Source organism: Lissotriton vulgaris, chromosome 1_1, assembly GCF_964263255.1.
Source record: "Lissotriton vulgaris chromosome 1_1, aLisVul1.2, whole genome shotgun sequence".
NCBI lineage: Eukaryota > Metazoa > Chordata > Amphibia > Caudata > Salamandridae > Lissotriton > Lissotriton vulgaris.
Window position 1 is genome coordinate 889,729,817 of NC_141685.1, and position 12,877 is coordinate 889,742,693.

Consider the following 12,877-nt stretch of genomic DNA (forward strand, 5'->3'; position numbering starts at 1 on the left):
TCTGTTTCGGCATCAATAAAATGTTCTTGCTGTTCTTCCAGCGAAGATTGTCGATGCTTAAAGGCCGGGACCACCGTCGTCGACTTCGGCACCGAGGGCACCTTCTCGGGCACGCTGGCGACCATCCTAGGGGTGAAAGCCTTTGGCGCCACTTTCGGCAGCAACGTGAAGTGAATGGGCGTCGATGCTTTTTGAGGTTTATCGACAGGCTTTGAAGGTGGAGGATCTTTTGGCCCGACACTCGAGGCCTTCTTGATGCGCTTTAGGGAGTCCGCCACTTGCTTGGAGAAAGCGGAGGACGGCCGAGTCGACGGAATCCTTCGAGGAACCACTAGGCGTGGGTTGTGCCGCTCTTGGCCTTGTCTTGTTGACGCAGAGTCTCGAGAACCTTTAGATCACCTAGCCCTTTATTGGTGTCGACTGTCTTCGGCGCCGATTTACTCGGCTCGACTGCCTTGACCCTTGTCTTCGGCGTGGCAGACTTCGTCTCGACGCCCTTTACCTGTTTCTTGGGATCGACAACACCCTTTTGCTTCGTCGGTGCCGACAGGTCCGAGGCCTTCGATCCGACCAAAGCAATACACACTTTTGGTTTCGAGGGGGGCACCAGTGCTTTCACTTGCGTCGAGACCGTTGTCTTCACTTTCGGTTTCGATTTTGCAGGGTGCGGCTCAATAGCAATGTCCGTAGACGAGCCCGAAGGCGGGGCCGTAGAACCCATTGGAAGATCTTGGGTAAGGCCTAGTGGCGATCCCTCGACCTGAGCCTTTTGAAGCGTTTTGGCCCCAATGTCAGTCTGAGTTAGCTCTTCGCTCGAGCTATCTTCCATGGCCCCAAAGGCCCCATCGTCGTCTCCTACCTCGTCGACGACTTCTTCCGCTTCGAGCATTTCAACGTCCGCGTCGTAGTTGTAGTCGACCTCTGACGCGGGATTCGACAGGTTCTCACTAACTTCCCGGTCAGCTCCCTTATCATCCCCTGCATCGAATATGTTAACAGGCGCCGGTGCAGACTGCTGGGCCTCCTGGCGCGCAGCGCGACTATGCATAGTTTATATCGATTCCGACTAGAGTGAACCAATGTACATCCGAACCCAATGGCGGAAAAAAACAATCTGAGGATGGAGTCGATGCCCATGCGCACTGTAGTCCAGGGGAGGAGCCACCTATCTTGTGTTACTTCGAAGACTCTTCCAGGACAACAATGTGCGATCATCCGGACCCAACACTAGGTGGCGATCTATGCACAGATATGAATTCAGCAGCCCACATGCCTCGAACACATAGTTCCTCAGAGTCCGCACACCCCCACCTTCACGAGCACGTGTCGCACTGTCTCTGTAAAGCATAGACACCAGAGCACTCGGTTTCCTTCACTCCCGGCCCCTTTCGATACTTTAAAAACCAGGACCACCGTCCTAATACCTGTGTTTGTTCCCTTTTGTTTTTCTCTTCTCTGGGTCCTGATACCATCTGATGTGTGAGAGTCCTGCTTCCCCGGAGAACTTATATTTGGGGGCTTAAAGTGTCCAAAACGATTACAGACTGGATCCCTTAAAGAACGTCAAAACGGACCCAGCGGCATTCGCCAGAGAGAGACTTACCAGCCGACAGAGAAGAGTTTTTCTGAAAATAAAACTGTCACTTAAAAGCACCCTTAAAGGCTCGGTGTCAGTTCCTCTTGCCCCTCCCCGTACCCCGCCACAGTCTGCGAACAGGATTACACCAGAAAGTCGCTGAGCACAGAAGGGCCAAAGAAGCCGTCTCTCCGGACCCGACTGTCAAGGCAGTAGTGCTTGGTAAACTTGTGCAGCGAGGCCCACGTTGCTGCTTGACAAATATCCTGCAGGGGGACACTGCGTCCCAAGGCAGTAGTGGCTGCTGTTGCCCTGGTCGAATGGGCAAGCAGCTCCATAGGAGGCTCTTTCTTGGCCAAGGAGTAACATGCTTTGATGCACAGAACAACCCACCGGGAGATGGTCCGTTTGTGCACTGCCCAACTTTATTTGGCGCCCACATAGCCAACAAAGAGTTGATCATCCACCCTGGAACTGCTGTGTAAGCTGCAGATAGAACGGTGGAGCCTCTCCTCTTCGAATTGAAGGATGCAGAGGCGAAAAGAAGGTGAGCAAAGTGATGGTCTGCCTGATGTGGAAGGGCGTGACAACCGTTGGCAAGAAAGAAGGACGGGTCCTGAGAATCACCTGGTCCGGGTGAACAGAAAGGAAAGGAGGTTTGGAAGAAAGAGCCTGGGGCTCACTCACTCTCCTGGCAGAGGTGATAGCTACCAGCAAAGCCGTCTTGAGAGTAAGAAGACATAAGAGACATGAAGGGGCTCAAAGGGAGCGCACATCAGAAAAGCCAAGACAAGATTCAAATCCACTGAGGCATTATGAAGGACACTGGTGGAAACATATGCGTAATGTCTTCAAGAAAACGGTTAATAACCGGGGACTTAAAAAGAAAAGGCTGATCTGGAAGCCGTAGAAAGGCAGAGATGGCCGAAAGATAACTTTTGATAGCGCCCAGAGCAGAGCCCTGCTGGGCCAAAGAGAGAAGGAACAGAAGAACCTCAGAAAGCGGGGCAGAAAGGGGATACACAGTCTTAGGTGTGCACCATGCCACAAATCTGTTCCGCCTACATGCGTACTCTGTTTTGGTGCAGGGACGCTTGGCTGCCAGAATGACATCACAGACTTTCGGAGGCAGATCAAAAGGTGTCAACTGTCGCTGCTCAATCTCCCATGGAGGTGGAGGCTGGACAGGTTCGGGTGGAAGGCCGTCCCCTGCTGCTGTGACAGAAGAGGCAGACGGATCGGGGGGGGGGGGGGGGGGGGTGGTATTGTGGGGTGTCAATGCTCATACTGAGTAGCTCGGGATACCAGTATCTTCGTGCCCAGTCCGGAGCCACAAGGATGATTTGGACCCGGTCACGCCTGATCTTCAGCACTCTGGGCAGAAGTGGTATAGGTGGAAAGGCATACAACAGACCGCAGCTCCACTCGCAATGAAAAGCGTCTCCGAGCGAGTGTTGCCTTGGAAATTCCAACGTGCAGAACCGATGACATTGCGCTTTCTCTTCGGTAGCGAATAGATCCAACCAAGGCTCTCCCCACTGAAGTAAGAGACCTTGCACCAAGCCATTCGTGATCCACCATGCACCGGCGGCTGAGCTCATTCATCCTGGTGTTCAAAGAACCTGCCAGGTGTTAAACCACCAAGGTAATGCCTTGATGTTCCAGCCATGTCCATAGGCGCAGAGCCTCCTGACACAGGGTCCAGGGCCCCACCCCGCTTGTTGCAATACCACGTGGCGGTGGTGTTGTCTGTGAACATCTGCACTACACTTCCCCGGACAGAGGGGAGGAATGCCTTCAGTGCAAGCCGGATAGCCCGCAGCTCGAGAAGGTTGATATGGAGCTGGGACTTCGCCGGAGCCCAGAGGCCTCTGATCTCCACCTCTCCCATGTGGCCTCCTCATCCCAGGATGGACGCATCTGTCACCACTGTGTTCTCCGGTTGGGAAAGAAGAAGGATCTGCCACTGACCCAATTGCGATTCGTGAGCCACCACTGCAACTGTTGTGCAGCACCCTCCAAGATCTGGATGTGATCTGACAGGTTTCCCTGATGGTGTGCCCACTAGAACTTTAGGTCCCACTGCAGAGCCTGCATATGCCATTTGGCATGCGTCAACAGCAGGATGCAGGAGGCCATCAGGCCCAGAAGCTGGAGGGTCATCCTGACTGAAACCCGGGATAGAGGCCGAAAAAGCGGAATCATAGCCTGAATATCCCGGACTCGCTGCTTGAGAGGATAAACCTGAAACTGTTTTGAATCCAGAACCGCTCCGATGAAGGGGAGCTTCTGAGAGGGACTCAGGTGCGACTTCTGCACATTGATGGAGAACCCCAGCAAGTGCAGGAGGTCGGCCGTAGTCTGGAGGTGGGTGACCACTGCCTGGTGCGAGACCGCCTTCAACAGCCAGTCGTCAAGGTAGGGTAAGACGTAAGACTGACACCCCTGACCTGCGCAGATGAGCTGCGACCACCGCCATCAACTTTGTAAACACTGGAAAGGCCGAAGGGAAGTACAGCAAACTGAAATGCTCATGGCCTTCTGTGAACCGCCGGTGGGCCGGCAGGACGGGGATGTGAAAATAGGCGTCCTGCAAGTCGAACGCCACCATCCAGTCTCCAGGATCCAGGGCAGCCAGGACCTGAGCCAGAGTTCGCTTTTGAACATCTCCTTCTGGAGTAAGTGATTGACGTCCCGGAGGTCCAAGATTGGGCGTAGGAACCCCTTGTACTTCTTGGGGACCAGGAAGTAGTGGGAACAACAACCACTCCCTATTCCTGATCAGGAACGCACTCTATGGCCCCCTTGGCCAAGAGGGCCGTGACTCCCTGGCGGAGAAGAGCCAAATGATACCCCGACATGAGGTGGTATCGAGTGGCATGGCCGGAGGGGAGGACAAAAAGGGGAGCGAGTAACTGTGACAGATTATCTGCAGCACCCACTTGTCCGAGGTAATTTTGTGGGGTGCTCCCTGAAGCTCGGATTAGGAAGGTTTAGAGGTGGAAGCAGCGGGGTGGAGGTTGACTGACCCGCTCGCTGGTTACCAGACCCGCCCCTGCTGAAGCCACGGCCATGCTGGGGCTGGTTCTGCACAGGCTTAGTGGAGGAGCGTGCTTGGATGCTCTTACACTGGCCACGAAAGGAACGAAATGCAGGGGGCCTTTGTGTAAAGACCCAAAGACTTGGCCGTGGCGCACGAGTCTTTAAGGAGCTCCAGGGCATTGTCCGCCTTGTCGCCAAAGAGACGGGAGCCATCAAAGGGTATGTCCATGAGCGAGCTCTGGACATCGGGTGAAAACCCAGTTGAACACAACCAGGCACGGCGCCGCAACGCCACAGTCGTGGAAATCGCCCTGCCCAATGAATCAGCTGTGTCCAAACCACACCTGATGGCAAACTTCGCCACATCCTTGCCCTCGGCAATAGCTTGGGAAAGGACAGCCTGGACCTCCTCAAAACAATGAGGCAGAACCTCTTCCACCGAATCTCACACTGCGTGGGAGTAACGGCCCAATAAGCAGGCAGTATTAACCAACCTCAACGCCAAACTGGCTGAGGAGAACAACCTCTTGCCATATTGGTCCAGCCTCTTAGAGTCCTTATCCGGCAGAGCCGAGGGAAAGGCACTCTTCGTTGTCTAGGCCTGAATGACCAGGCTCTCAGGCGTGGGGTGAGTGGTCAAGAAGGCGAGATCGCCGGGCGATGACGCCTAGCGACGTTCTTATCCACCGGTGCCCCCGAGGCCAGCGCAACCAAGTACCCAAGAGGACTTCAGTAAGGCCTCATTAAAAGGGAGCAGCGGCTCTGACGACGTAGACGCCGTCTGGAGCACCTCCGTAAGGAAGTTGGTCTTAAGAGCCACAGTAGGGAGGTCGAGATGGAGACCATCCGCGGCTCGACGGAGCAACATAGTATACGAAGTGCCTTCCTCCATAGTAGGCGGAGGTGAGGCAAACCCCGGGTCAGAAGACACATCAAGTTCACCCGCATCCTGAAGGTCATCCACCCAATCCTACTCAGAGTCACAACGCTGCGCAAGGGGGTCCTCAGGACCGTCCCAGTCCTCATCTGGCTCAGGGGTAGAAGGAGCCGGCCGCGGCAGCAGGGCCGGAGAGGGGGTCAGCAGCGCTGGAAACGGCGCCAGCAGCAGCCGCATCCCAACTTGGATCCCAGGTCTGAACAAAATGGTCCGGGAACCGGGGCAGGATAAACGACACCCAGTGCGGCGCCTGTGGCGGAGCCAGGGGCGACGCTGGGGCCGGAGCCAGCGGTGCTGCACCTTGTGACGCTAGGGCCAGAGCCGAGGGCGATGGATCCAGTGGCTTCGGGGCTGGTGGCAGAAGCGGTGCCGCCGGGCCAACAGGATCTGGACACGAGACCATGGGGCCCGCAGGCGATGCGGCGGGAGCCCGAGGCCTAAACAGGAGGTCCATGGCAGCAAGAAACTCTTGCACCTGTTCAGGAGTCGCTGTTGGACCCGTGTATAGCGGGTAGGCCGCAGGACTCCCAGGCCCTGGAGGAGCCACAGGGGCAGAGCCCCTGCCCCCCACGTCAGCCTCCTTCAACTGCTTTTTTGGCGTCGCTTACCGGAATCTGAAGGCGAAGACTTAAGAGTCCGAGGACGACGGCGCCGGTCCTGCGAGCGGTCCCTAGACCCAGAGCGGCCGGAAGAGGAGTGCCGGACCTCCAGCAACTTCCAGCGCCGCTCCCGTAATGCCTTCAGGGCCATGGCACGGCAGTCCCGACAATCCCGGGGGTCATGTTCCAGGCAGTAGAGGCAGACATATTACGGTGGCACGACCCACTAGACTTAAAGCCGGGCATCCCTACGTACACCAGGAGACAAGAAAAGGAGACAAAAAAGTCTAAAAAAAGTGGCCAAAAAATGAGAGGTACGTACTCAATCCGGATCTGCGCGGAAAAAGAAAGAACTGACATCAGCGCGCATGGGTGGTGCCTAAGTACTCTCCTTGATGTCATCTTGGTGCTTACGATGCCAGTGACGGACGAGGAGCCGCAGGACGCCACCTACTAGCGTGCAGAGCCACTGCTAAGCAGAAAAACTTTCCAGATCCAGCATGATGCCTGGGGATATTTTAAGGTAAGGAATCTATCACTAACGTGTCTCTTTCAGATTAACTTGTTACCACTAACTTGTTAAACGGGCAATACAATGAAGGATAATGCAGAGACAACAGCAACCTCATTCAGAAAGATGCAATCCGATAAAAAAGACAAGCAGCCATTGAGAGCCAGAGTACTCTTTAGTCCTGAACACATTTCAAAGGTTCTCTTTGAACACCGGAGCTTGGGGTGAATGTTTTCGTGGGTAGCAGACCTCAGCAGTAACATCCGTCGTCTTAACAGACGAAGGGACGCGTTTGTGTCTGCGTGATTACAGGCTGGAATGTGGCGGCTTACAAATCCTGGAGTCAGGCTGGCCCTGCGCAGAGGCGTGCTGTCTGCTCGAAGCCACACTCCTGCTGTGTCTGGGGCGGTCTGTCACGTAGCGAACAGTCTCTCGTGCAGCACTGCGATTACCGGTACCATCACAATACAGGTCGTGAACACGCATCCGAGAACAAAAAATAAAGAAAGAAAGAAATGGCGCTACACTTATTTTATGTTGAGATTCACTCTGGTATTTTCTTAGAACAGACGCTACATTATGCATAACATGACTAAGACAAGCGCGGAAGCGCTGACCTGTGAACGCGACCGCCATCTGTTTCCAATTAACGCGACCGCGATAATTGAAAATAGATGGTGCAGCTGCTCGCTCCCGTAAGGTGTATGCCATACATGCACCAGCGCTCATTGGAAACAGTGCAGTACATGCACAAGTTTCCCAAAAAGTACAGACCGATTCAAAGAGGACACACCTAAGCAGCGTTTGTGTGCTGATTAGGCTCGACCTAAAAAGTGGGGGCAACCATACAGAGAGGGGACTTTCTCACACAATCTTTCCAATTGACTCCTGTCTTTTGTAAATGGTGACTTTTGATTAGTGAAAAGGCTTAATAGTCCCTCCTTCGTACCTCCCGCTCTTCTGTTACCTACCATGAGGACAGCTCCCCATACATTGGTCCTTACAGACTAGGTTTCATTAACAGTTACTGAGCACTATTTAGTTAATTAATGTCTTGCTGAAGCAGACACGATGTGCCACGTGCTTTCCGGCTTTTGCAACCTGTCCTGGTTTGTAGCTGCTGTATGAGACGTGGCTACTGCATTTCTTTTCCATTTACGTTTGTAGCAATTGCGGCATGCTTTAGGTTTAAATATCTGAAGCTAAAGCACAGAGTGACGCGATTGATGTAAAAGCAAATAAACAGAAAAAAAAGGCGGGCAGCCACAGCATTTCTTCGGTGTTCCGCAAATGCCAATAAAGCAAATAAATACATAAAAGTTGGGAGGCCGCCTCTAAATTCTTGTTACTTATACCTTTGAAAATGGTGGCCGCCAGTCCTTATTTTCTATTTATTTACTTTTCAGACATTGACAGCACAGCAGGCTTTCGCTTTAAACATATCAAATTAAAGCGCGCCACAATGCAAATGCTACAAAACACACACAAAAATGCTTCCAGTTAATGCTCACTTTAAATGTATTCACTTTGAACATGGCAGCCACACGCCATTCATGTCTATTGATTTTTTCCTTTAATAGCATTAGGGGTACGGCATGTAATTCAATTCCCTTATTAGGTCTCAAGAAAAGGGTGCAGTTCCACAGGCTGTTACTGGGTGTCCCTGTGGAGTTCAATAAAACCAAATGAAAACCTATACTCAGCAGCCATCTTTCTATTTATCGTTCCAATAAGATTGCAGTACCTTATGTGGCTAATAGAGGTCCATTTACAACTACACAGTGACACCTAGTAACAGCCTCCGGAAATGCAAACTTACCTTCATTCATGAATTTTCCTTTATTATTACTTATGCTACTGTTGGAATATATATATATTTGTTTTACAAAGGACAAAAATTAGCATTTGCAATGCCAATAGCTCAAAGTTTCAGTAATGCGAGACCTATTGCACTGCATATGCTTGTTCTTCAGAAGCCTTGGGAGACTGAGATCTTACTCTAGCACACAAACCGCATCAAGATATACGATTGTTGCTGTCATGAGCAAGAAACAGCTAGGCTGTGCACTTCTTGATGGCCTAAGGATTCAAAATGTGACAAAGGTCACTGGACCACCACTCCTGCTTCAAGCCTAAACACCACAAGCAAACTTCGTGCTCATCAGAACCTCTGACACGTTTTGAAGTCAGACTTTTCAGGCGGTGACATTCACAAGTACTACACTGAAATTAGTAAGTAATTCTGTGAGGACAATGTTGAAAGAGGAGCTCAGGATCCCCGAAGTGTGTGAAAAAAAGTGAACCAACATTGATGATTCAGGGTGGGCGCTTCATGGTTTCAGCAACATTAACAAGGCAGCGCTTCTGGCAAAGAGAGAGAGAGTCAGACGTCCTCTACTGGTGCAGATAAGCTATGAAAACATTTGGATCCAAACTTGTACATCAGGATATTCAAGCTGTGAGGAATCAACAGGTGTGGAATCTACAGGTAGAAGAGTCCACCAGAAGTGCACAGGACTTTTTCCACATGCAAGTTTACTGAAAGTAGGACTATTCTTATCTGGTTTAGAGACGTTTAAGAATAGAGAAGGCTTACCGCCGGTTTGCGGACTGATCTGCCTTAAGCCCTGAGCAGGGCCCTGCATGACTGCACTTCGCACAGGAGTTTGAATTGGGGTACTTGGAAGAGTAGTGTAGACCACTTGATGACTGGTTGGGGTCCGGGGTCCAGAGAGCCGTGGTATGGCTTGCGTCATTGGGCGATGGTTTACATTTACAGTAGTTTGAGCTGAAAAACAAGTAAATGCCATGAGATACATTCAGCAGTGGAGTTTAGGAAATTGCATATATTAAGAAGTGTAGGATACTGAGAAGAAAACAAACAGAATGTTTTTTACTTTATTGATTCAGTCAGCTACCAAAGACATGAGAGCCAAATTTTGATGACTATCCTTAACTGACAAGACACTACTCAAAAGTCGACCAAGCACAACAATCTACTCATTGGTGACTTTTCTATAAGTGGAAAACAAAGTCATAATAGCTTAATTTTTATTGTGGTCCACTAGTAAAAAAAATATTAAATGTATACTAAACATTTCATATACTTCCTGCATTTAAGGTTTGAATTCCAAGTTTTTAATGTTCTCTTCATCACATTCTTCCTTTGTATAATGAAGTGATGAGCGCTGTAGTAATGTAAAACCTCTGTAAGAACAGATTTAATCACACCTGACAATGTATGCACAACACAATTGCACAGAAAGAGGTATGAAAGCTGACAAATACATGTAAATATAAGCTATCCTCTGACCCCACCCCTTATTTTTTAAAATAGAGTCAACGATTCCTATGCCCTTGATAAATGAAGCCTGGGGCAATTGGAAGCTGATTTGCCAATTTAAACCAAACTGATCGACAATTTTAGGCTTCTTTTGCAGAGTTTATAACATCAATAATATATCAAAGTCACCAGAAGCAATACAGATGACACTCAGGAAACCGACAATGCACACAAATGAAGCAGGAATGCCCTCAATCTTAATCTGCTTTGAAAGCATTTCGATGATGGTACATTTGTTCACCTTTCCTGGACCACAGACTTGCTCCAATAAAGCCAAATAAGAACTTTAATATAATTCAATGTCAGCGAACACAGGAACATAGAAGTATCTCCTTTGGACACATACACCCACCCTACTGAACCTTACCTGTAGGGAGCACATGAATTGTGGTCTGTGTAGGCATGCCTGCTGCCATTGAATTCTGTTGCACAAGGTTTGTCTGCTGTGGCTGGGATGGACGTGGGAGGATCTGAGCAGGTTGATTAATTCCAGATGTGATGATTGGAATTTGTTTGCGGGTATCTGCAAGAATAGCTCAACGGTCATTCATAAGCACAATAGGAAACAAAATTTGAGAAGAAAAAATTACTATTTGAGATCTTGATTGTCCATCATAGGAATCTTTGCTAAATTCATGTACTGTGAACAGACCTGATTCCATGAGGGGAAACAGTCTTTACTCCGCGGCTCAAACCTTGCTGTGCCTTTACAATGTGGTTTGAACAACGAACAAGTCTTTATAACACGTTAATTTACCCTTCAATTTGTGACAGTGACTTGCCTTAAGGGAAGCTTTGTTGGGTTGATGTTGGACTTTAAGTCTGACACTTTCCCTACTACTGCACAGACTGGAGTTGGAATAGTAAACTGAACTGTTCAAACTCCAACGCCTCCCTAAGTCAAGTCAAGTCAAGGAATTTATATAGCTCGCTACATACCCAGATGGTCTCAAGGCGCTTGAAGAAGGGTGGGGAATTACTTGTCGAATATCCAGGTTTTAAGTTGCTTTCTGAATGCTAGGCGGTTCTGAGTGAGGCGAAGGTGAATGGGAAGTGTGTTCCAGGTTTTAGCCGCCAGGTAGGAGAAGGATCTTCCTCCCATGGTGGTTTTGTTGATGCGAGGTACAGCAGCAAGGGCTTGATTGGAAGAGTGTAGCTAGCTGGGGGGGGGGATGTAGAAGGAAAGTCGTGTGTTGAGGCATTCGGGTCCAAGTTCGTAAAGTGCTTTGTGTGCATGGGTTAGGAGGCGGAATGTAATCCTCTTATTGACGGGGAGCCAGTGGAGGTCTTTCAGGTGTCCAGAGATGTGGTCTTTACGTGGGATGTCTAGTATGAGTCTGGCTGATGCGTTCTGGATGCGTTGGGAGTTTTTTCTGAAGTTTTGCGGTTGTACCGGCATATAGGGTGTTTCCGTAGTCCAGACGGCTTGTAACCAGTGCGTGGGTGACCGTTTTTCTAGTTTCGGTGGGGATCCAGCAAAATGTTTTATTGAGCATGCAAAGAATGTTGAAGCAAGACGAAGAAACGGCGTTGACTTGTCTGGTCATCGAGAGTGAGGAGTCCAGGATGACGCCCAGGTTCCGTGCATGGTTCGTCGGGATGGGTGCCTTTCCAAGGGCCTCTGGCCACCAAGAGTCGTCCCAGGCGGAGGGGGAGGTACCTAAGATAAGGACTTCTGTTTTGTCTGAATCCAGCTTCAGACGGCTGTGCTTCATCCATTCGGCTACTTCTTTCATTCCTTCATGTAGGTTGGTTTTGGCGGTGTTAGGGTCTTTGGTGAGTGAGAGGATCAGTTGAGTGTCATCAGCGTAGGAGATGATGTTGAGGTTGTGTTGGCGTGCGATGGCCGCGAGGGGGCTCATGTATACGTTGAAGAGGGTGGGGCTGAGTGAGGATCCTTGTGGCACGCCGCAGATGACTTCAGTGGCTTCTGACTTGAATGGTGGGAGGCGGACTCTCTGAGTTCTTCCGGCAAGGAACGAGGTGATCCATTCCAGTGCTTTTCCTTGGATTCCGATGTTACTGAGGCGTTGTAACAGGGTGCTATGGCAGACTGTGTCGAAGGCTGCGGAGAGGTCGAGGAGGATGAGGGCGACTGTGTCTCCATTGTCCAGTAGAGTTCGAATGTCGTCTGTTGCAGTGATGAGTGCGGTCTCAGTGCTGTGTTTGGCTCGGAAGCCGGACTGTGAGGGGTCGAGGGATTTGTTGGTTTCGAGGAAGGCGGCGAGCTGGTTGTTGACAGCTTTCTCGATGACTTTGGCCGGGAATGGAAGGAGTGAGATAGGGCGGTAGTTTTTGAGTTCGGTGGGGTCAGCTGTAGGTTTTTTCAGAAGGGCGCTGAGTTCGGCGTGTTTCCAGCTTTCTGGGAAGGTGGCGGAGTTGAGGGAGCAGTTGATGACGTCTCGGAGGTGTGGTGCTATGATGAAGTCAGCTTTGTTGAAGATGTGGTGAGGGCATGGGTCTGTGGGGGATCCTGAGTGGATGGAGTTCATCAGGCGGATGGTGTCCTCAGTGGAGATTGTGTTCCAGTCATTAAGGATGTTCAAGGGGGGTGAAGGTACAGCAGAAGGTTGTGTGGGTTGGTCTCCGGGTTGGTTGTCAAAGCTGTTGTGGATGTCTGCGATTTTGTCGTGGAAGAACGAAGCTAGGGAGTCGCAAAGGGTTTGAGAGGGAGTGATGTCGTTGGAGTTGGCAGTGGGGTTGGTGAACTCTTTGACGATGTTGAATAACTCCTTGCTGTTGTGGGCGTTGTTGTCTAGTCGATCATTGAATGCGGCTTTCTTTGCAGTCCGGATCAGTTGGTGGTGTATGCGGGTGGCGTTTTTGAAGGCGTCCCTGGTGCAGGTGTTTGGGTCTTTTTTCCAGGCCT

At 50.6% G+C, this 12,877-nt stretch overlaps 1 protein-coding gene across 10 annotated transcripts in view; it reads right to left on the reverse strand.

Annotated features, from left to right (window-relative positions):
- The window catches only part of ATF7IP (activating transcription factor 7 interacting protein), a 673,891-nt gene that overhangs the window by 111,448 nt on the left and 549,566 nt on the right, over positions 1–12,877 (reverse strand). For all 10 annotated transcript variants that reach the window (XM_086958904.1, XM_086958898.1, XM_086958874.1 and 7 more), the window contains 2 exons: positions 10,376–10,531; positions 9,262–9,453 (listed from right to left, as the gene is read on the reverse strand). In XM_086958904.1, coding sequence (XP_086815030.1) covers positions 9,262–9,453; positions 10,376–10,531 — 348 coding nt within the window. The remainder of the gene's footprint in view (positions 1–9,261; positions 9,454–10,375; positions 10,532–12,877) is intronic.